The 21,603-nt window shown below is 40.0% G+C and overlaps 1 protein-coding gene across 1 annotated transcript in view; it reads right to left on the bottom strand.

The window, feature by feature from the left end:
• Nucleotides 1-1,803: 1,803 nt before the first annotated feature.
• Nucleotides 1,804-21,603, bottom strand: part of LOC110168349 (neuropilin-2-like) — a 186,401-nt gene continuing 166,601 nt past the window's right edge. Inside the window, exons 17-18 of the mRNA XM_055163701.1 lie at nt 3,456-3,521; nt 1,804-2,108 (exon numbers count right to left, since the gene is read on the bottom strand). Coding sequence (XP_055019676.1) covers nt 1,804-2,108; nt 3,456-3,521 — 371 coding nt within the window. The remainder of the gene's footprint in view (nt 2,109-3,455; nt 3,522-21,603) is intronic.

Here is a 21,603-nt window from a genome sequence, read left to right as displayed (position 1 = left end):
GGTTCCGATTTGTCCTGAATACAGCAATGTCCCGAAATATTAATAAACTCGCTAACCTCGCTTTCGACGACGTGTAGGTGGGATGAATGTGACCTGACCGTTCAGACTGAAGTCGCACGTCAAAAGATCAGATATGTATCAGTTTTAGGAGCACAGATCTAAATGTCCTGGATCACAACTGGGAAAAAAATCAGATCTGTGTGATTAAAAAATCGGGTACAGGGGTGAAAAAAAAAAACAGATTTGTGTCACTTGAGGCTGCGGTCTGAACGTAGTTTAAGTTTCAGAAAACGACTGCTGCTCTATCCGAGTTTTGAAATCCAGATTAGTTTCGTTTTCTTGCTCGTGTTGTCGGTTGAGATTGACGAAAACTTCGTCCGCCATTTTGTGATTTGTCAAAGTAAAAAGTCTTCACAGATATAGTTCCACAAAATAACAGTTGTTTTGTTTGATTTTTTTCTTGTCCAAATTGTGTTTTTGTCCTCGATTTGACGCAGAAAAGAGTTTGATGAAAGGTCATGTACGTTAGATTCTTAATTCCTTCATACGGCTTCAGTTTGTAGTTCCACAAAATGGCCGCTTGTTGTTGTTTTCCTGCTTCTTGTTCGTTTTGTTGGATAAAACTGAATCTCTACCGTTTCTCGTCCGTGTTTGGAAGTCCAGATTTTGATTTTCATGCAGCACCGTTGTTGATTGAGCGTTGTCCGACGTTTTGTGATTCCGAAAGTGACCGTCTTTACAGTTTAAGTTCCACAAAATCGCCGAGGTTTGTTGTCCAAATTTCGTTTTCCTTTGTAGGTAGAAAATTTGCTTAAACTTTGTCCGCTGTTTCGTGTCTATCCACAAAGCGTCTCTTTACAGATATTCCACAAAATAATCCATGTGTCGTTCGTTCGTTTGTTTTTCAAAACAAAACAAAAATAAGAAAACGAAAAACGAAAACGATTTGTCTCCAAAACCAAAATGAAAAAACAGAAAATGATTCGTTTTTTCAGTTTTTCGATTTTGTGTTTAAATGAAAAATGGAAAAAACGGATCAATGACTGAACCAGGACTAAACTGGGACTAAACCAGGACTAAGCCGGCCTCAGTCCTGTTCTCAGTCCTGATCACCTGACAGTCCTGGTTAGGTCCTGGTTTAGGACTGAGACTGGGACTGAGGCCAGGACCAGATGAGAATAGAGACTGGAACTAAGACCGGGACCAGATGGGGACAAGTTCAGGACTGAGATCGGGACCAGACCAGGATTGAGAACAGTTTGGTCCTGGTTCAGTCCTGGTTCAGTCCTGGTTCAGTCCTGGTTCAGTCCTGGTTCAGTCCTGGTTCAGTCCTAGTTCAGTCCTGGTTCAGTCCTGTTTTAGTCCTGGTTTAGTCCTAGTGCAGTCCTGGTTTAGTCCTCCTGGTTCACGTCTGGTTTAGTCCTGGTTCAGTCCTGTTTTAGTCCTGTTTTAGTCCTGGTTCAGTCCGTTCAGTCCATTTTTTTCCATTCTTCATTTAAACACAAAATCAAAAACTGAAAAAAAACAAATCATTATCTGTTTTTAATTTTTTTTTTCATTTTGGTTTTGGAGACAAATAATGAAGAAAATTGTTGTTTGACGTTTTTTCGTTTTCTTATTTTTGGTTTTATTTTGAAATACGACTGAACGAACGACACACGGATTCGAAACGTCCACCGTGTGTCCAGATTTCGTTTTCGTTCACGCTTCCGAGCCGCAGATTCGATCGGCTGGAACGTCATGACTCCGTTTCGCGTCCGTCCGTCTTTACCGACACAGTTCCGCAAAACGTCCGTTGGGTTTTCACGCCTCCGTGCAGCACCGTTGTTGGTTGAGCTTGACTTTGTGCTTGAGGCCGTCGTACAGTTCGAAGTTGTAGTTCTCGAGCGTGGTGGACGACCGCGACGACAGGCCGCTGTAGGAGCACGTGCAGTAGAGGAGCAGCCCGGCGCACACGGCCCCCAGCAGGACGCCCAGGGACGACATGACGATGATGGTCACCAGGATGGGGTCCAGCGTGTACAGCCAGGAGTTGTCCTTCTCCGACACCAGCGTGACGGGCGGGTCCGACGACGGCGACGGCGTGTTCCAGTCGGAGAACGGGACGCCTGCGGAAACAAACCGGTCCAGAGTTAGAGCGGGACGTGTTCACGAGAGACGCGACGATAACTGAAATATCCTGATGTCGTATCGTTCGTTTTTCAAAATAAAACCAAAAATAAGAAAATGAAAAAACAACGGTTTTCTTCAGATAATGATTCGTTTTTCAGTTTTCGATTTTGTGTTTAAATGAAAAATGGAAAAAAAACGGATTTACGTGACTTCAGTGACTGTGATGTCGGACTTTTGCATCGCATACGGACTGAACCAGGACTGATCCAGGTCCGGGACCAGACTGGGACCAGGACCAGACCGAGACTGAGATCGGGACCAGACCAGGACTGAGACCGAGACCGGGACCAGAGACTGGGACCAGACTGGGACCAGACCAGGACCAGACAGAGACTGAGATCAGGATTCAGACTGGGACTGAGACCGACACCAGACCGGGACCAGACTGGGACCAGACTGGAACTCAGACCGGGACTGAGACTGGGACCAGACCGGGACCAGACCAAGACTGAGATCAGGACTCAGACCGGGACCAGACCGGGACTGAGACTGAGACCAGACCGAGACCAGATCGAGACCAGACAGGGACCAGACTGAGACCAGACCAGAGGCTCAGAGTCCAAGACAGGGCCGGAGCTCGAAGCTGAGGCTTAGACCCTGTGGAGGCTCGGAGTCAAAGCTCCGAGTCCGCTCTGGTCCCGGTCTGGTCCCGGTCTGGTCCCAGTCCTGGATCAGTCCTGGATCAGTCCTGGTTCAGTCCTGGTTCAGTCCGTATGCAGTGTAAAAGTCCGGCATCGCAGTCACAGAAGTCACGTAAACGGGAAACAGACGTTATTTTTCATTTAAACACAAAATCGAAAATTGAAAAAAACGAATCATCTGTTTTTTCATTTTGGTTTTAGAGACAAATAATGAAGAAAACAGTTATTTTTTCATGTTGTTATTTTTGGTTTTATATTGAAAACTGAATGAACGAATGATACACGGATTTATGGAATAATTTAACAGAGCCTCTGAGTGAGAACCAGTTTGCTCCACTGTGTTTTTAAACTCTACACACCTTCACTAGAATCACAACCCTTTGAATCTCTCCTAAAGGTGAAAGGAGGAGATGAAAACCACCACTTCATGACATCACAAGTTCATTTTGATCTTCGGAGAGTTTCTCAAACACGTGTGAATGAAACAAAACACAACTCTGGCTCTGTGTTTTTATGACTTAAACCTCTCAAGAGAACATTTTGCGTCATATAGGAGCTTTAAGTTTGGATATTTCTAGAACAATAAATCCCCCGTAGAGCTGTTCAGGCCCTCGCCCTTTAAAATAATGTGGAAAACTCTACCTCCGTTGAGCGAGTTTCTTCCACTGAACAGTCGTCCGTCTCCAGACTCCACTGGTTTTCTCACTTCTGGAACAAAATAGAAAAAATGCAACGTTTAAACTCCGAGTATTAACACCAGAAACAGTCTAAAAAATAAAACATGGACTTTTTAAAAAATCTATTTGGCTCCAATTAAATGAAGATCACAGTTAAACACACCACCAACTCTCCACAAACCAGCGCTGTGATGATACTAACATTTCAAACTCGATTTTTAGACTCGATACTCAATAAAAAAAATAAAAAAAACACTTTCTTTAGACAATATACTGTGATTTTCAACATTAAATGGTAGAACTTTCTGTGTAATCCTTCTGTGGTCCATGTTAGGGCTGGGGGAAAATATTGAAATATCGATATATCGTATTTTTTAATGTGCTGATACAGTATCGATATCGTGGGCTGCTGTATCGATATATCGCCAAGAGTATTTTTGGTTTATTTTACTCAATTATTTTGTTACAGCTACACTTTGTTGTTTGTTTAGAGAAAGGAAACTTACGGAAGCCGAGAGGAGTCACAACAAACGCAAACACCGCAACAAACCAAAAAAAGCCACAACACAACAAAAAAAAGCCACAACACAAAAAAAAAGCCACAACACAACAAAAAAAGCCACAACACAACAAAAAGCCACAACGGAAATGACCGCGGGACTCTATTTTCCGTTGTGGCTTTTTAATGTGTTGTGGCTCTTTAATTTGTTGCAGCTTTTTAATGTGTTGTGGCTCTTGCGTTTGTGTTGTGGCTTTTTAATGTGTTGTGGCTTTTTAATGTGTTGTGGCTCTTTAATTTGTTGCAGCTTTTTAATGTGTTGTGGCTCTTGCGTTTGTGTTGTGGCTTTTTAATGTGTTGTGGCTTTTTAATTGTTTCGGCTTTTCATGTGTTGTGGCTTTTGCGTTTGTATTTGTTACGGTGTTTGCATTAAAATAGAGTCCCGCGGTCATTTCCGGTGTGGCTTTTTTTGGTTTGTTGTGGCTTTTTGTCGTGTTGTTGCATTTGTGTTTGTTGTGACCCCTTTTGTTGAAACTTGTTTATGCAACACATTTGATATTTTCACTGTTTTAATGATTGTGTTTCGTCTGAAATTTGTTAAACCACTTCTTATGCAAAGACTTAATGTCACAGACATGATTTAGTACTTATTTTTATTGAACTGTATTGAATTAAAAGTGCACTGTATCGAGGTGTGTATCGTATCGGCAACTTCTGTATGATACCAGCTCTAGTCCATGGGTAATCCACGTATCATTCGTTTTTCAAAATAAAACGAAAACCTGGTTCAGTCCTGTGTTCAGACCTGGTTTAGTCCTTGGATCAGTCTTGGTTTCGTCCTGGTTCAGTCCTGGTTTAGTCCTTGTTTAGTCCTTGTTTAGTCCTGGGTTCAGTTCTTTTTAGTCCTGTTTTAGTCCAGGTTTAGCCCTGGTTTAATCCTGGGTTCAGTCCTAGATTCAGTCCTAGGTTCTGGAACGTCTTAGATTTAGTCCTGGTTTAGGTCTGGTTCAGTCCTAGGTTCAGTCCTGGTTTAGTCTTTGGTTTAGTCCTTGGCTCAGTTGTGGTTCAGTCTTGGTTTAGTCCTGGTTTAGTCTTTGATTCAGTCGTGGTTCAGACTTGGTTCAGGGCGGGTTTAGTCCTAGGTTCAGTCCTGGTTTAGTCCTAGGTTCAGTCCTGGTTTAGTCCTGGTTTAGACCTGGTTCAGTCTGGCATCAGTTTAAGTCACGGAAACAAGAAACAGCAGTTATCTTTTTTTTTCTTTCCATTATCCATTTAAACACAAAATCTAAAACTTTTGTTGAAGAAAATAGTTGTTTTTTCATTTTCTTATTTTTGGTTTTATTTTGAAATACTCCAATACTTTGAATATTCGTCTCTGTGCTTTTATTTTTGTTCTGATCCAGCTCCAGATCGTTCAGAAAAACCTTCATTTCCGTCTTTTCAATGTGACTTTTCTAGCGTTTTGAATAATTTGTACATTTTGAAGTAAAGACAAACAACATTTATACAAAAATATGACTTTATTCATCGACAAAAGACTCGTGATTAGTGATCCATTTTAAGTCAAACACACGTCACATATTAACAAACTGTGGCATAAGACTGTTCATTCAATAAAGATGCATCGAAATCAACATTTAACTCCTTCACAGTGTTTACGCAATAATCTGTGTCGCTCGGTCGTCTGTTTTTCAAAATAAAACCAAAAATAAGAAAATGGGAAAAAAAAAACAATTTTCTTCGTTATTTGTCTCCAAAACCAAAATGAAAAAACTGAAAATGATTCATTTTTTTCAGTTTTGTGTTTAGATGAAAAATGGAAAAAAACAGATAACGGACTAAACCAGGACTAAACCAGGACTAAACCAGGACTAAACCAGGACTAAACCAGGTCCGGGACCAAAACGGAACCAGACCGGGACTGAGACCAGGACTGAGACCGAGACCAGACCGGGACCAAACCGGGACTAGATCGAGACCAGACTGGGACTGAGACCGGGACCAGACCGGACCTGAGATCGAGACCAGACCGGGACCAGACCAGGACTGAGACCGAGACTAGACCAGGATCAGACCTGACCTGAGACCGGACCTGAGACCGAGACCAGAGCAGACCTGAGACCGGACTGGAACCTGAGACCGGGACCTGAGACCTGGTTCAGTCCTGGTTTTAGTCCTGGTTTAGTCCATTATCCATTTTTTTTCCATTCTTCATTTAAACACAAAATCAAAAACTGAAAAAAAAAACCCGAATCATTATCTGTTTCTTCATTTTAGTTTTGGAGACAAATAATGAAGTAAATTGTTGTTTTTATGTTTTCTTATTTTTGGTTTTATTTTATGAACGAACGACACACGGATTTTACGCAGACTTCTCCGTTGAAAACACACGGGGCAGGTTTGGACAGTGGTTGAGTTCAGGTCCTATATTACGCTTTCTGATAAAAGTTCACATTTTTAACGCGCCCAAACAAAAGACGACAGGTTTAGCAGCTTTTACGGAGAAGAAAAGGATCGGTTTGACTTTGTAGAGGAAGTTTTATCATTTTCGATCTGATTGCGGCGCCGTTTTGAACCATTTTGGACTCCGTAGCATTGAGATTTTCTACGGTTTAATTGAAAATCTTGACTTAAATAACTTAACTGGTGTGAAATTGGTTGATTAAAACACCAGCAGAGGGCGCAATTAATCAGATTTGAATCCTGTGTCAGCCAAAAGAAGGAGGAAGAAAAGAAAAACTGGGGAGGAAAATCTGTGTGTCGTTCGTTCATTTGTTTTTAACCCTCACGCTCTACTCGAGTCCCACTGACCCCAAGAAAAACATTTTTTTTTCTTTCCCGTTCTCTTGGGTGGGTCAATCAGACCAAAAATTTATTTTCAAATCAATTCTCACCAGGCGAGAAAATTAATTTTTGGGTCTGATTGACCTGCCCCCAGAGAGCGGGAAAGAAAAAAAATGTTTTTCTTGGGGTCAGTGTGACCCCGAGAAGAACGCGAGGATTAAAATAAAACCAAAAATAAGAAAATGAAAAATCAACTATTTTCTTCATTATTTGTCTTCAAAACCAAAATGAAAAAAAAAAAAAAAACTGAAAATGATTTGTTTTTTTCAGTTTTTGATTTTGTATTTAAATGAAAAATGGAAAAAACGGATAACGGACTGAACCAGGACTAAACCAGGAATGAACCAGGGTTAAACCAGGACTAAACTGGTCTCACTCCCAGTCTGGTCCCAGTCTCAGTCCCGGTCTCAGTCCGGTCTCACTCCTGGTCCTGGTTTGGTCCCGGTCTCAGTCCGGTTTAGTCCTGGTTCAGTCAGTGAACCAGGACTAAGCTGGTCTCAGCCCTGGTCTCATTTCTGGTCTCAGTCCCGGTCTGGTCCCGGTCTCAGTCCTGGTCCTGGTTTGGTCCTGGTCTCAGTCCTGGTTCAGTCCATTATCCGTTTTTTCCATTTTTCATTTAAACACAAAATCGAAAACTAAAACACCAAATCATTATCCGTTTTTCCATTTTAGTTTTGGAGACAAATAACGAAGAAAATCACTGTTATTTCCATTTTCTTATTTTTCATTTTATTTTGAAAAACGACTGACTGAACGAACGAGAACGACACGTGGGCCGAGCCAGCGAAACGAACCCCGGCATCGCTCCCCAACTGGCACCGCTCCCGTCACGTGTCCCGGCTCTGGCGTAATATAGGACCCTCGGAAAAGTAAAAAGTAAAAGTAAAAAGTTTGCCGTTTTGTTGATGGACTCTCTGGCTCCGAGTCAAAAATGGTGGAGATGTTTTGGCAAGGCACGGGTCTCGATGGAGCGTCGTGAACTCCGATGGCCGATGCGTATATATTTTTACATCCCAGAGTAAGAAGAAGAAGAAGGAGGAGGAAAAGGCTTGGCAACCGTTTTGGACCTTACAGAGCGTCGCGTGTACGGGACGGAAAAGTGCTTACTGTAGCTTTAAGAAATGTTATCAGCCCATTAACTAATTACTCCGATTAGCGAGTTGGCGCGCGAGATGGCGGGGGGGGGGGGGGGACGGAGCAGCGTTTAAAAGCATTGAGCCGCCGGGTGCCAAGAGGAGTGTCTGCAGCGAAATGAGGACAAAATGAAATAGGTTTTTGCTGATAAAGAACAAGCGGAGTTTTGCTGACTGCCACTTTGTTCGTATTAATTAAGTTTCCGTGGTAAAGTGTATTGTAAAACCTGTGGATGCAATTTACTAATGGCAAAACGATACGGAGCAAAGAGCAAAGAGAGAAAGGAAGAAGTGGATGTTTAAAGAGCGTGACGTCGTACAAATGAAGCTCACCGAGGCCAGCAGGTGTAGGAATAAGACTCGGTTTAAAAAAAGTGTAATGCAATGCGGGTACTGTGCAATTGTTGCTTATAATGTACAGGAAATGAGAAGTCGGTATGTGTTCTTTGTTTATTTGGGACGGTAGAAAAAAGGGGTGGGGTTAAATAAGTTTTTACTTCCTCCCACTCCTTTTTTGGACACAAGGAAAATTCGGCGTAACATTTATTTTGCCTGTTATTATAGAATAGAAAATGTTACTTTTTATGTTATATCTATGTATTTGTGTTTTGTTTAATTTATGTTCTGTGTATTACTGTCCGAGTAAACATTCATTCATTCAAATCAATTTAATTTCTCTTCGGCGACGACGTCAGGGATCGGAACACACAAAACCAGGAGTGTCCAAACTTTTTTCATCAAGGGCCACATTTGTAAACACAGACGAAGCAGAGGGTCGATCGAGGGCCGTAGTCTGGAGCTCAAAACAGTGAATAATTAAAATATGTGCATGTTTAAAGACGTTAAAATGAGCCGTCGTCTAAGATCTTTAAAACCAAACATTAAATATTCAATACTCGCTTTATCAATGTAGAAAGTTTTAATTTTGGTTTTTAATTGATGCAGGTTCATTTGGGCCAGTTCACCCGGAAGCCTGAGGGCCAAGAAAAATTTGTCCGAGGGCCGCATTTGGCCCACGGGCCGTAGTTTGGACATGCCTGCTTTAGGTCATGAAAAAGTTCATGGAAAATTTGGAAATTATGTCAGTGAAAAAGAGTGAGAACCCTGTATATTTCTGAGAGCTTTTTGAATTTCATGAAATTTCTGATGGAATTTTATTTGGCAAGTTTTAAAAAAAAATTCTAGGTACAGATTGATTTTCAAAACATTTTCAAAAACCCCTAATGTCCATGAAGATTTTACGTCACATTTTACTTCTTTACGTAATAGTTATTACCCTAACCCTTATATTTTTTTCTCTTATGAGGTGGATTTAAAACCTTTGTGGCCCTCGAGTCAAAAAGTTTGCCCAAACCTGGTTTAGAGAGTTTTTGGCACGTGTAAAAAAAAAAAAAAAATTCTAGGAACAGATTGATGTTCAAAAATTTTCAAAACCCCTAAACTCCATGAAGATTTTACGTCACACTCTCTTTGCCCACTTGTTTACGTAATCGTTCTGAGAGTTTTTGTCGTGTACATTTCTAGTTTCTCTGTTTCACTTTACGTTGTGCAGAAATTTAAAACGCCGTCGCTTGTTTGCGTCTCGCCCGAAAGCCGCCGCCTCTAATCTGTCAAACAGCTCGAGCTCTCGCCGCTTCCTCTTGGCTCCCGTCTGCGTTTGCACAGAACATCCTCCTTATGGCGCCCAGCTGCTCCCGATGCATTGTGGGAGATGTAGGATTATAGATGAGCCGCAGACGACGGGCGACAGTTGGCCGTATTTACACCGCCCCCCAAAAAAACACAAGACCATATTAAAAAAACAAAACAAAAACGCAGCGTGTCGAGCTGAAAACGGCGGCTCCGTCCATCAAAACCTGATCATTTTATTGCCAAAAAGACGACGACGACAAATTAAGTTTAGTCCAAATGTGTCGTCAGAGATCGTAGATGGTGAACATGCAGGATTGAAATAAATAAATACAAAAACACTTCAGCTGCGGTGACAGTCGAGTCGTCGAGGCTGGAGGCGCAGAAGAAGAGGATCCAGAGACGTTTTGAACCAAATCCAAGACTTGATATTTGTTCAGGGAAGGGCATCTGGCTTAAATCTACGCCGACTAAATACGCCAAATGTTTTTTTTAAATCTTGTAGTGTCGGATGAAATTTAAACTTGTGTAGTTTTTTTGGTTTTTTTTGGGAATTGTCTTTTTGGATTCTGTTTTAGATTGTGGTGTGTGAATATTTAGGTTTCCCACGGTCATGGAAATCCTGGAAACGTCATGGAAATTGGCATAATTTGTAATAAAAACGCAATGTAATCATTTCACAATTTTGATTTCACGGTTTTTGTTTTGCTTTAGTGATCATTGCAGTCCTGCTTTTTGAAACTACAGCTTCTCAAATGACATAACTCATCAGCTTTTAACTTTTCTTCTCGAGATCTTGTCCCGTCCTTATTGAAAATTAATACACCAAATGTTTATGATGCAAATACAATTTTCAAACTAAGAATTGGTGAAATTTCTTCATTAAAAACTTTTAAAAGAAACGTAATGAACTTTTATATGTTCTTTGTTTGGCCCATTCAAATTGGTACATAGTGTTAAGTTCGTGTGATACCTGTTCTAAATATAAATTAGTTTTCAATTTGTGAAAATAATGCTAAAAATTGCTTGAAAATTGTGGTATTCCCCTGTGTGATGTCGTCGTTTTAAATTAGGAAGTGAAAATGAATTTTGGCTTCACTATTTTTACTTTATGTCATGTTTTAGCACAATTGTTGTCCTGGTTTTTGGAACTACAGCTTCTCAAACTGTATAACTCACCAGCTTTAACTTTTTATTTATTTATGTATTTTTTTTTTTTTTAGTGCACAGTTTATTCCCAAGGTAAATAAAGGTAACACGCTCCAAGAGAGTGGGGGAAAAAAAAAATTCTTCTGGTCAATGTGACCCAGAGGAGAGCGTGAGGGTAAAGGAAGAAAAATATCTCATGAGATCATTTTTCTCATGTGAGTTTGATCTTGTGGCATGAGATCTTGTCCTGTCCATACTGAAAAATAACACACCAAATATTTGTGACGCAAATAGAATTTTCAGACAAAAAATTGGTGAAATTTCTTAGTTCAAAAACTTCTAAAATAAACGTATTGAACTTTTACATGGTGTTTGTAGTTTGGCCCATTCAAATTTGTTCGTAGCGTTATGTCATAAATATAAATTAGTTTTCAATTTGTGAAAATATGCTGAAAACTACAGGAAATTGTGGAATTCTTTAGTACAGTTTCATCATTTTCTATTATGAAGAAACATATTCAACTTAAAAAATTGCTGTATTTTTTGTTTTTAAGCAAACCCTAACCTGTCACTTTCCCTTTGAGCCGGTCTCTGTCCTGCTCCTGTCTCGACCCTGATCCGTTGTGTCATTATGTCGTCGTTTTGAGTTGACATCACCGCACAAATCACATTATTCTGACATAATGTAAAAACCAAAATAATATCGTTAAGATGAGTTGAGTCTGTGCAGTCGTTCCAACGGCTCTAATCGCGTTACGCCCACAAAACCGATGCGTTTCAGAACGGACTTCCTATAAGCCGGACTCAAATAGAACCTAATGTAATACGGCCTTTCTTTAATAATCCAGGAGGTTCGGGATGATGGGAAGACCAGACCGTTGTCGTAGCGATAAACAATTTAAAGGAAAATGTTGTATTTTTTTTTTATGGTTTGGAAGAAGTCCTCGAAATATTGAGTTTAACAGAAAGTCACTGCAAAAAATGAATGAATGCTACTTAGAATATTTCAGTAATTAAGTGAAATTTACTTATTGAAGCTGCATTATTTGACCTTGTATCTCAGATTTTTTCGTTCTTTAAAATTGTGTTTTAAATTAGATAATTTCCTCTTTTTAGGTCGGCCATCAACTCGTAAATAGAATGTGAGAGTGTTTACGTAACATTTCACTTTTAACACATAAGATTTAATTATTACTTACACGTTTTAGGTCAGTCTTGGTTTAAATATCAATAAAAAAAATAAATGTAATATTTCAGTGTGTACGATTTTAGGTGGAAGGTCTGAAAACATCTTGTTTTTTTTGCATGAAATGTCCCACAAAACAGATTAAAACTTTTATTTCCACCAAACCAGTATTCTGAAGGATTATTTAGTAATTAGATAGTCAAGTTAAAGATTTTTTTCCTCATATTTTTACGATTGGATTGAAAAACCTAGTGAGTACTGGTGAGTTTAAATTTTTGAGGATTTAACCCAAAAAAGCAGAGCTACAACGACAGCAGAAATATTAAATAAAGTAAATCAAAAAAGGTGAAGCTAAAACTGGAAACTGAAATGCAAAATGTATTTGTTAAAGACTAAATAACGTCAAAATCTCGTCTTGTTCCGTTCTTATAGATCCAATCTCGTGTCTCGTCTTCATAAATGTTGAAATACAGAGACTGGGGGCTTTTAAATCAAGTGTATACATGTCTCGCGAATTTTGGACTTCCGGTCATCGCCCAATGCATACTGGGAAGGGTCCTCCGGAAAAGTGAGCATCAAATCAATCCGCCATGTTTGATTTCCCAGTGGGATGCGTCTATTGTCAAAGCCGATCTTTACAACATTTTGTATGTGGAGAGACGACAAAACAAAATCCCGTTTGTTAATGGAGAGGAGCAGAAGACAAACAGACTGAGCTGCACTTTCTTGTTCTTGTGGTTTTACAGCAACATCACGTCTTGGTCTCTTTGCAGTGGAAGGTGTTTCTTGGTGAACAGTTGGTGCTTTTCACTTAAATTCGTAACCGAGGTTGAGCGAGGGATCGGGATTTTGTTTTGTCGTCGCTCCACATACAAAATGTTCTCTGCAAACTCGGGATGATTTCTTCGGCAGCCAAAGATTACCTTTTTGGTTCTTCCTGTGGATCAATCCTGCCCATCACCTTCACCTTTCACTATTTTTCAACTTCAATTGAACAGAGGTTTGCAGTCACACACATCTGATTACGGAGTTCACGAACAAATTTCTCAAGCCGTTTTCCGCTTTTAGGATCCAACAACCTGAATCCCAAAACTAAAATATGACAATATCAGAACCAGAAACAAAAGTGATATGGTTCAAAAGACTTGAAAAGATCGACTTTGACAATAGATGCATCCCAAAAAAATCAAATATTGAGGTTTGATGCTCACTTTTTCAGAAAATCCTTCCCAGTATGAACTGCGCGATGACCGAAAGTATTGGTGAATCTTTGACTTTTTAATTTAAAAAAGCCAGTTTGTTATAAAATAATAATTTAATTTGTGTTTTAGAGTCTGTAGTCCAAATAATTAAAACATATTAATCATGAAAATACAACTACTTTGGTAATTATTGGTGATTATTTGTTTAAAAGTTGCAGAGCTATTGAATAAATGCGTAATTTATGATTTAAATGCCAAACTGCGGAACATTCCAGGCAAAAAACGATAACATTTTAATGAGACGAGCAGGTGACAGAGCCTCAGCCGGGAAAGTTCCACAGTGCACCTTTAAATAATTCACGAATGAAAGTTATTTGAACTGGTGTAGTGTGTTGGTTTCTGTAGCCGAGGCTGAAAATAGCGAGTCTGGCGGTTTGATGTTGACAGCTATTGCATAACAAGTGTTGGTTTGGGACCAAAACGGTGTCAGGAATCCTCTTCGGCGGCGCCAGCCTTAACATGTGACAGTTGTCGGTACATTTATTTGCCCACAATCCTTTGCTCTGCTCTCTGGGGTCTTGTTTTAGCCGGGTTTTGGCAGGAAATCCTCTCATTTCCCAAAAAAATAAAACGAATTTAACATTGATTTCTGAAAGGCAAAAAAAAGGTCCATCGCGTTCCCAGTTTCGGTCCTGGTTTAGTCACTCGTTTAGACCTGGGTTTTGTCGATTTAAAATTAGTTGGAAATTAATAAAAATTCACACGTTTAAGAGACTTCGGGCAGCAGTAGTAGTGTAATCTTTGTAAAGCGTTTGCCAGTCCAAAACTCGCCCAAATACATGCCGTTTTTGTCACTTATTATTGTTTATATTCCAGATTGTGACAGGTAGGGAGGGCATCAGGCTTAAATTAGTCGGCAGCAATTCAAAATCTAACGTAATAATCGACACGGGACATCGTTCGGTTTGGAGACAGGGTTAAAACTAAGTTAAAATCACCGTCATGCAGCCCAAAACACGCCCCGATTTGTTGACCGAACTTAGTAGCTGTTCAGGAAGGGCATCTGACTTAAAAATCTGCCAAATCGCCATGCAACGTTTTTAACCCCCCTGGCAGTTTTAGCAGCGCGTCCAATGCTGGCATAAAGTTTAAATAAGTTAACAGCAAAAAATGATAAAATTCAGCTGATTTTGTCGACCAGTTTTCACAGAGGAGGTGATAACTGAGCCGAGAAAGGGCATCCGGCTTAAAAAATAAAATAAAATCCAAGCGTTAGTGGCAGGGCAGCGATGGTGGTAATTTGCCAGGAGGGCGTCTGGCTTTAAGATCGGCCCAAAATGCGACAGAAGCTTTGCGCGTGTCCGTGTTCGCGAACCAATTTGAGCAGGTGGTGGAAGCTCAAACCTGGAAGGGCGTCTGGCTGAATTGTCCGTGTTTGGGGTCCGTTAGTGATGGCGGCTGGCTGGGAGGGCATCTGACATAACTAGGGATGCACCGATACGATACTTCCTCAATAAACTCGTTAAACTCGCAAGTCTGACGAGAGTTATTTACACTTTTGCAAAAAAACGTACGATCTCTGGAAAGTTTCACGTGATCATCTCCAACTTGAACAGACTCACCATCAGCAGAACACCCCTCTGTCACAGAAAGAACACTCATATTCCACCGAGTCGTGTCCTTTAGTCCGACAGAAACTGAACCGCATCAGCGCACAAGGAGCGAGCTGTTTTTTCAGAGCTTATAATTTATGCAAATGATCCATGTGGTTTTAAGTTTTGTGTCCGTAAAACGTAAACAAATGTGCACAAAGCTGAATTAAACAAACCGTATATTCCGCACTGTCACTGAATGGTCTATTTTCGAGCTTTTTTCACAAATAAACCGCGTGGGACTTTAAAGAAAACCCAACAGTGTGATGGGTGAGTGGTTTTGTTTGTTTGTTCGTTCACGGTGACTCTGGGCTTTGTTCAGTTGTGGCGTGTAGGGAGGGTGCTGTCTGGGATCGCTGGACTGTCGGCGTGTTCACAGTGACTCAGTTGTTCAGTCGTGTCTAGAAGCGGCACGTCGCGCTCGCTTTTTTTCGGTCCGTTCCGTTCCTCGTCGGCGTGGAGTGATGAGTGTGGCTGCGTGTGTGTTTCGCCGCGCGGTCGCTGTCTGCTCCGTGTGTGTTTGCGGCTTTGTAGTTTACTGAAGTCGTACTGGGACAGCCGAGTGGATTCGTGTGTCCAGTCGTTTTTTAATGGGGTTGGAGGCTTTTGAGTGCGCCCAATGGTGCAGAAAATACGGTATTATATCAGGATTGTTTGCATTTTTGGGACTATAAGGTGCACCGGATTATAAAGCGCATTAAGCGAAACAAACGGACGACACTTGAGTCTGATCCTTAGTCTAGGCGTCAACGGTCCATCGGCAGATCGCAGCGCAATTCGTCCGCCGTTGCCTCTCTGTCTTGGTGAATGTGGATTATAAATGTGAATGTGGGTGGATCATTTAAGTTCCTACGAGGACGACTCGAATATACATCGAGTAATAACATGTTTAATTCAGCTTTGCGCACATTTGTTTACATTTTACAGAAACAAAACTTAAAACCACATGACTCATTTGCATAAATTATAAGCTCTGAAAATACAGCTTGCCTCTTGTGCTGCTGATGCGGTTCAGCTTCAGCCGTAATGTTCCGACAATCCATCAAGCGACGGGCTTCGTAGTTTAACAAAGTCGTAGTAAAACAAACACAACGGACTCCAGGCACTCCAAAGAAGTAAAAGTCACACGAGGAAAAATATAGTTAAAAACCTTTTAATTATATTTTTCCTCGTGCGATTTTTACTTCTTTGGAGTGCCTGGAGTCCGTTGTGTTTTAGTTTTGATCCTTTTTCCAACTGCGCCCTCTACCTGCTCCCACTGATTGGAACACCTGCAGCAAACCGCCACATTTTTGTTTTGTCGTACTAAAACATTGACAGATTTTTGAGCGACGTGTACCACATAAAATCGTTTCGAGGTCAGTAAGCTCAACCAGAATTAATACATAAGGCGCACCGTTGATTTTAGAGAAAATTTAAGGATTTTAAGTGCGCCTTATAGTCTGAAAAATACGGTATAATTTTTTGAGCTTGCGCATTTGTAAGATTATGTCAAGAAACCGGAATACTACGTTTGATCACGTACACAGAGATATGAGTGCCCTGGTTTCCCGTGTATTTTCATGGGGCGTGGGCGTCAAAGTATCGGTATCAGTACTCCTGCATCGGTTAAAAAAAAAAAAAAAAAAAAAAAGTGGTATCGGTGCATCCCTAGACATAACATCTAAAAATAATAATAACACATCCGAGTGAAGCGTTGCATAAGTCCTCGTTTGTAGACCAAGTTTAACAGGTATGTAGCTGGATGGGCGTCTGGCTTAATAGTCCTTGTTTTTGGGGGCATAGTTTTTTTTTTTAGCAGAGGGTCCGGTGGCGATCGCGACTGTCCAATCGAACCGTTAGCACCGGCTCGACCCCCGGCGCCGCCATGCTGGACGACCAGTTGGCGTACTGGAAGCACTGGGACGAGCTGTGGTAGGCTACGGACAGCTGGCTCTTCTTGGACGTGGCCAGGTGTTGTCGACAGCAGCACAGCGCCCTTACCAAGATGGCCGCCGCGAGGAGAAGCAAGGCGCCCCCGGCAGCCATTATGTAATACCAGTGGATGGGCAAGGGAGGCACGGGCACACCTCCCCCTGGTGGAGAGAAGGAGAACAGTTGGCCAGAGCGATACAGAGAGGAGTGTCTCAGGCTGCAGGCAAAACACTGCACAAACCCACAGCTACACACAGTTCACATCACTTTACTTTATTAAGACGGTTTTATTGAGTAGTTTGAACTCATTTAGATTTATTTACCGGGTCTTCGGCTTTTCTGGAATGTTCCACAGTACGGCATTAAGTCAAGATACTGATCAAAAATTAATAGCTATAACTTCAAATGAGTTGAATTTATTAAGTTGATTTTATTGAGTATTTCCAATTAATTTAGATTTATTTACTGTTTTAGTGCTCCACACAGCTTTTCCATATGGAGTTGTGATTTGCTTTGCCTGGAATGTTCCACAGTACGGCATTAAGTCAAGGTACTGGTCAAAAACTAATGGCTATGACCTCGAATGACTTGAATTTATTAAGTTGAATTTATTATTGATTTTATTGAGTATTTCCAACTCATTTAGATTTATTTCCTGGGTCTATGTACGTAGCTCTTCTAGAATGTTCCACAGTACGGCATTAAGCCAAGATACTGGTCAAAAACTAATAACTATAACTTCAAATTACCTGAATTTATTAAGTTTATAGTTAAGATTTTATTGAGTAGTTCCAACTAATTTAGATTTATTTACTGTTTTAGTGCTCTGTGTCACTTTTCCATATTTACTTGTGATTTGCTTTGCCTGGAATGTTCCACAGTACGGCATTAAGTCAAGATACTGGTCAAAAACGAATAGCTATAACTTCAAATGAGTTGAATTTATTATGTTGAATTTATTAAGTTGATTTTATTGAGTATTTCCAATTAATTATGATTTATTTACTGTTTTAGTGCTCCACACCGCTTTTCCATATGGAGTTGTGATTTGCTTTGATTTGTTTTGCCTGGAATGTTCCACAGTACGGCATTAAGTCAAGATACTGGTCAAAAACTAATAGCTATGACCTCGAATGACTTGAATTTATTAAGTTGAATTTATAGAGTATTTCAAAAATAATTTAGATTTATTTACTGGCTGAGAGCTCTATGGTGCTTTTTCATGGGAATTGCGTTGACTGGAATGTTCCACAGTACGGCATTAGGCCAAGATACTGGTCAAAACTAGTACTTATAACTTTAAATGACTTGAATTTATTTATTAAGTTGATTTTATTGAGTAGTTCCAACTAATTTAGATTTTTTTTACTGAGTCTACAGCTCTACGTAGCTTTTCCATATGAAGATATGATCTGCTTTGCCTGGAATGTTCCACAGTACGGCATTAAGCCAAGATACTGGTCAAAAACTAGAACCTATAACTTTAAATGACTTGAATTTATTAAGTTGATTTTTATAAGTTGATTTTATTGAATAGTTCTAACTAATGTAGGTGTATTTACTGGGTCTATGGCTTTATGTAGCTTTTCCATATGAAGATATGATTTGCTTTGCTTGGAATGTTCCGCAATATGGCATTAAGCCAAGACACTAATAGCTATGACTTCAAATGACGTGAATTAAGTTGATTTTATTGAGTGGTTTCAGCTAATTTGGATGTATTTACAGGGTCTATGGCTCTATGTAATTCTTCCATATGGAGATGTGATTTGCTCTACCTGAAATGTTCCACAGTACGGCATTAAGCAAAGGTACTGGTCAAAAACTAATAGCTCTAACTTCAAATGACTAGAATTTATTATGTTGATTTTAATTGAGTAGTTTCAACTAATTTACTAATTTAGATGTATTTACTGGACTGTGAATGGTCTATTTTACTGTTCCTATGGAGATGTGATCAACTTTTTCTGGAATGTTCCACAGTACGGCTTTAAGCCAAGATACTGGTCATAAACTAATAGCTATGATTTCAAATGAGGTGAATATTAAGTTGATTTTCTTGAGTCTTTTCAACTAAATATATATATATATATATATATTTTTTTTATACTGTTTTAGTGCTCTGTGTTGCTTTGCCTGGAATGTTCCACAGTACGGCATTAAGCCAAGATACTGGTCAAAAACAAATAGCTATGACTTAAAATTTGGCGAATTCAGTTGATTTTATTGAGTAGTTCCAACTCATTTAGATTTATTTACTGGGTCTACGGCTCTATGTTGCTTTCCCATATGAAGATGTGATTTACTTTTTCTGGAATGTTCCACAGTACGGCATTAAGCCAAGATACTGGTCCAAAACTAATAGCTAAAACTTCAGCTTGAATTTATTGAGTAGTTTCAACTAATTTAGATGATCTCCATGATGAGTTCACTACACAAAATCTGCTTTTAAGGCCATTTATCTGACAATAGGACAGTTTTTCCTGGTTAATATTGGCAAAGACTACAAGATTATAGTTGAAATATGTGTACATTTTATTTTCTTATTTCAGGGATGCATCGTAAAACAATAATAAATCAAGTCAAATCCACTTAAAACGGTCACCTTTATGTAGCTATACGTTTTTGCAGTGCAGGCATGCTGGGTGCAAAAATAAAATTGACATTCTCCAAGGCCCCAAAAATTATAAATAAATAAAAAATGCATTAACTTTGTTGCAGGTCAAAAATTTCACACCAAGTTCATTCCAGTGCCGGGCTCGCTGAGTTTAGACCAGTGCAGGATGAGACGCTGGTGTGAAAAGAGCAGCCAGAATCATTAGTTTGAAGCTCTGTCCAGCCATGCACAAGAGGCCAATGGAGATTCACTCTTTACTTTTTAGAAACGTTTTTGGTTTTGTCGTTTCAGCGGGACACTCCTCTGTGTTCTGCTCTCGCCAAACGTCTCTAACCAACACCGGACTCGGTCAAAAATGAGTTAGAAGGACTTCCGTTTGAGTAGAACTGGGCGTCCCCTCCGTTTGGTGAGGACTAAAGGAGAGTGACGTCGTGTAGAGTGTACAAGTCCAGTCAAATGAAGCTCATCGAGGCTTGAGGTTATAGGAGAGAATTCCATATTTAAAATTCCGAGGAATACACGAGAATCATAGCAACCAAAAAGCCAATTTTTCACGACCTAAAGTGAATTTTCCATGGTTTTACGACACCTAAATGTGTAGAATTGATCAAACTTTTAGGGATAAATCTGAAATGTGAACTCTTTCCACTCACCTTATGGTTTGGGATTATAGTTTTTAACATACAAAATCCTGTCAGTGCATTTATTGTCGTCTAGTTTAAACAACAACGCTGTAGTTGTGAAAGAGATACTAAAATTCCATGACCGTGGGAACCCTGTAGTAATGAAAAACCATCTCGAAATACCTCCGAACAATACAAGTTAATATTCTGAATTCAAATTGACTTCTATGTAACTTTTACTTTTTGTCTGTGTAACATCGGATTTAAATGACCTAAAACGTGTTGAGAAATAGAGGTCTGCGTGGGACAGAATTTTCGGTCCCACTCCCGCCCGCATCTGTGATATTTTGTCCCACTCCCTCTCGCAAATCCCGCAAAATGTTGACATTCGCTTTCTTAAACTCTATCAGACACTGAGAAACGGAAAGGAATTGTTTAAAATGTGTGCGAGATTAGACCACGTCCGCAAGTTTAGGCTGTTTTTATTAATGCCAAATAAAATATCCAGCACAAATGATGTATGATAGGCAAACATATTTTATTTTACACTCATATTTAGTTTACGGGACTGCAGTTTATCATCCCAAAAGCCCGCTCCTGTGCCACAATGAGCTTTCAAAATGTGTCCCACGCTGCGCCGAATTTATTAAAAATTACATATGTTTGTTTCCATTCCATTAAAATGACAATATGTAAGTTTTTAGACCCCGTTTATAGTTAAACAAATCTGCGAATCACCGTATCATCAGAAATGATGTGCGTCCGCAAGCAAAGTCTTCCCTATCCACACAACTTTGAGCATATTTGTTTACGTTTTACAGAAACAAAACTTAAAACCACATGGCTCATTTGCATAAACTAAGCGCTCAAAAAAACAGCTCTTTCCTTGTGTTGTTGATGTTGTCAGTTTCTGTCGGACTAAAGGACATGGCTCAGTGGAATATGAGTGTTCTTTGTGTGACAGAGGGGTGTTCTGCTGATGGTGAGTCCGTTCTGTGGAGTTGGTTCATGTGAAACTTTTCAGAGATTATATGTGTGCAGGTCGTACACACAGACACACGTTTATATACTATGAATGGACAAATATTCTCGCCTCTTAGTGTTTTGTCGGTGAATGACTTTGCGGCACATCAGTGTTTTCAGGCGTCCACACGGTGCCGGATCAGATCTGTACCGACATGAATTCGTGGGAGTTGGAGGCACCAGATTGTTCCGTCTCTGGAGCAGTTTTCAGTGAGAACGAACTCTGCATCCACAATGAAAACAACTCAAATACGAACTAGTGTGGACGGGGCCTTAGAGGGAAGGTCTGTTGTTGTTTTGCTTGAAATGTGCCACAGAACGGAATAAAACTTCTGTCATTTCCACCAAACCAAGTCTTTTTTTTTGGCACTAGGGCTGCAACTGAAGATTATTTAGTAATTAACGAGTCAAACGATGATTTTTACTGGACATTACGACTATTATTTGGCATAATCAACCCAGTGAATGTTGATATTTAGAGAATGTTGGCGTCTAAATACAGAACAGTTTAATTTAAAAATGCCATTTGTTATAATTCGATTCCGTTCCAACTTGTATCAGTGTTTTTTTTTTTTTTTTTTTGCAGTGTTCGCTGCAACTTGGTCGAGCACCAGCTAACCACTCTGCCGCGAAGCCTGCCAA

This window comes from Boleophthalmus pectinirostris, unplaced genomic scaffold, assembly GCF_026225935.1.
Source record: "Boleophthalmus pectinirostris isolate CB_2022bp ecotype Guang Dong unplaced genomic scaffold, ASM2622593v1 HiC_scaffold_11, whole genome shotgun sequence".
Taxonomy (NCBI): Eukaryota; Metazoa; Chordata; class Actinopteri; order Gobiiformes; family Gobiidae; genus Boleophthalmus; species Boleophthalmus pectinirostris.
Note: the sequence above shows the minus strand (reverse complement) of the source record. Positions and strands in the feature narration are given on the sequence as shown.